The sequence below is a fragment of the Lindgomyces ingoldianus genome, assembly GCF_010093535.1.
Source record: "Lindgomyces ingoldianus strain ATCC 200398 unplaced genomic scaffold BDR25scaffold_178, whole genome shotgun sequence".
Lineage (NCBI taxonomy): Eukaryota > Fungi > Ascomycota > Dothideomycetes > Pleosporales > Lindgomycetaceae > Lindgomyces > Lindgomyces ingoldianus.
The window spans coordinates 1-1,531 of record NW_022985339.1 but is presented as its reverse complement, the minus strand read 5'-3'; the positions used below and the strand labels follow the sequence as shown (position 1 = coordinate 1,531).

At 43.4% G+C, this 1,531-nt stretch overlaps 1 protein-coding gene across 1 annotated transcript; it reads right to left on the bottom strand.

The window, feature by feature from the left end:
* Positions 1 to 172: 172 nt before the first annotated feature.
* On the bottom strand, positions 173 to 994 carry BDR25DRAFT_397585 (uncharacterized protein; the record flags this gene model as incomplete). Its single annotated transcript, XM_033698516.1, has 6 exons — positions 173 to 270; positions 359 to 393; positions 445 to 473; positions 561 to 728; positions 776 to 882; positions 946 to 994. 6 exons carry the CDS (start codon positions 992 to 994, stop codon positions 203 to 205), a joined length of 456 nt encoding a protein of 151 aa, XP_033539321.1. The 3' UTR covers positions 173 to 202.
* Between the last annotated feature and the right edge of the window lie 537 nt (positions 995 to 1,531).

Below are 1,531 nucleotides of genomic sequence, written 5' to 3'. Positions count from 1 at the left end.
GAGCCAGGGTCGGAGCCGATACGGGGACCCTTCGGATGGGTTCCGGGCGACCCGAGATGGAACGAGAATCGTTACAAACCTAGTCCCCTGCAGTTACCCTTATTCCCTTATATATTTAGTCGCACCTTGCCTCTGTAGCTAGCTTAGTAGTTTTCTAATATCCTACGTACAAGGCCTATAGGTGTTAATGGCATTCCTAGGTTCAGAGTCCCCACGCACTCCCATATGCCTCTGAGTGGATTCCCACCGCATTCGGACCCATTGTCTTGCCTGCGCCGTTACATGTGGCCGGCCAACCTGTTAGGTACGTTATAAGTCCTTGGGATTTTGTGTTGTGTTGTGTTGTGTTGTGTTGCACTATGTTTGTATCTCGTTTCGACGAGGCAATATGGACTGTAAGATAGGACAGATAGCCTTCTATTTGTATCATTGATCTCGAATCACCTCATCTCGCGGTATCTGTCTATGTCGTGCTACCCACACATGTCATGACGCTTTAACTGCACTTTATTGGCGTTTTATTTCCTAAGCACTTTCCTAGTTTGTGCAGAGCTTCTAACGCTTGGTAAAGTTCTCTCAGGGTTTTTGGAGACATCCTTATAAACGGTGACAATACCTAGGATGGGTGTCCTACGATTTCTAGCGCTGGAGAGACGTTGGAAGGGGCTAGTAGCTTGATTACCTAACCAGTAGCGATCCCAGAACGTCTGTCTTGCAGGGAAGACGTTCTACAACCCCCTCCCATGAACGGGCTGTACCGCGCGCACAGGCCCACGAGTTGTAACGGCGCAGGCAAGACAATGGGTCCGAATGCGGTATGAATCCACTCAGAGGCATATGGGAGTGCGTGGGGACTCAGAGACCTGGGAATACCAATGACATCTATAGGCCTTGTACGTAGGATATTAGAAAACTACCGAGCTAGCTACAGGGGCAAGGTGCGACTAAATACATGAGGGAATAGGGGTAACTGCAGGGGACTAGGTCGAGTCATGGTCAGGGCCGATACAGGGACCCTTTGGATAGGATCTGAGCGACCTAAGATGGAACAATTTGTAGAATTGTTACACTACCCCCCCCTCTATAGGCTAATAGTCCCTATCTGTAATGTGTAGAACATATTTAAAACTACTTTAAAACTAATTTAGATAGGATACAATAAGTATAACTATCTTAACTAAAATTTCCTGTTACTAAGAAATAGACTAAAAACCTAATACTAATATAATGCCTTTATTATAATGTTTTTGTTTAGTAGTAACTAGTAGTGTAGTTATTATTAATATAGTAAATTTATTATTTATAGCAACAAGTGTTTGCTTACTTTACTTATATAGTCTAGTTAATGTTTTTAGTTTTTTCTTTAGCTATTATCTAAATCTCTACTTTATAGGTATTGTTGTGCACCTAACATTCTATAGCTTAGTCTGCTAACTAATTATAGCATTAAAGAAAATTACTATGCCACTCTGCTGTAACGATCCTCATGAATCGTTCCATCTCGAGTCGCCCGGAACCTCCGGAAGGCCCT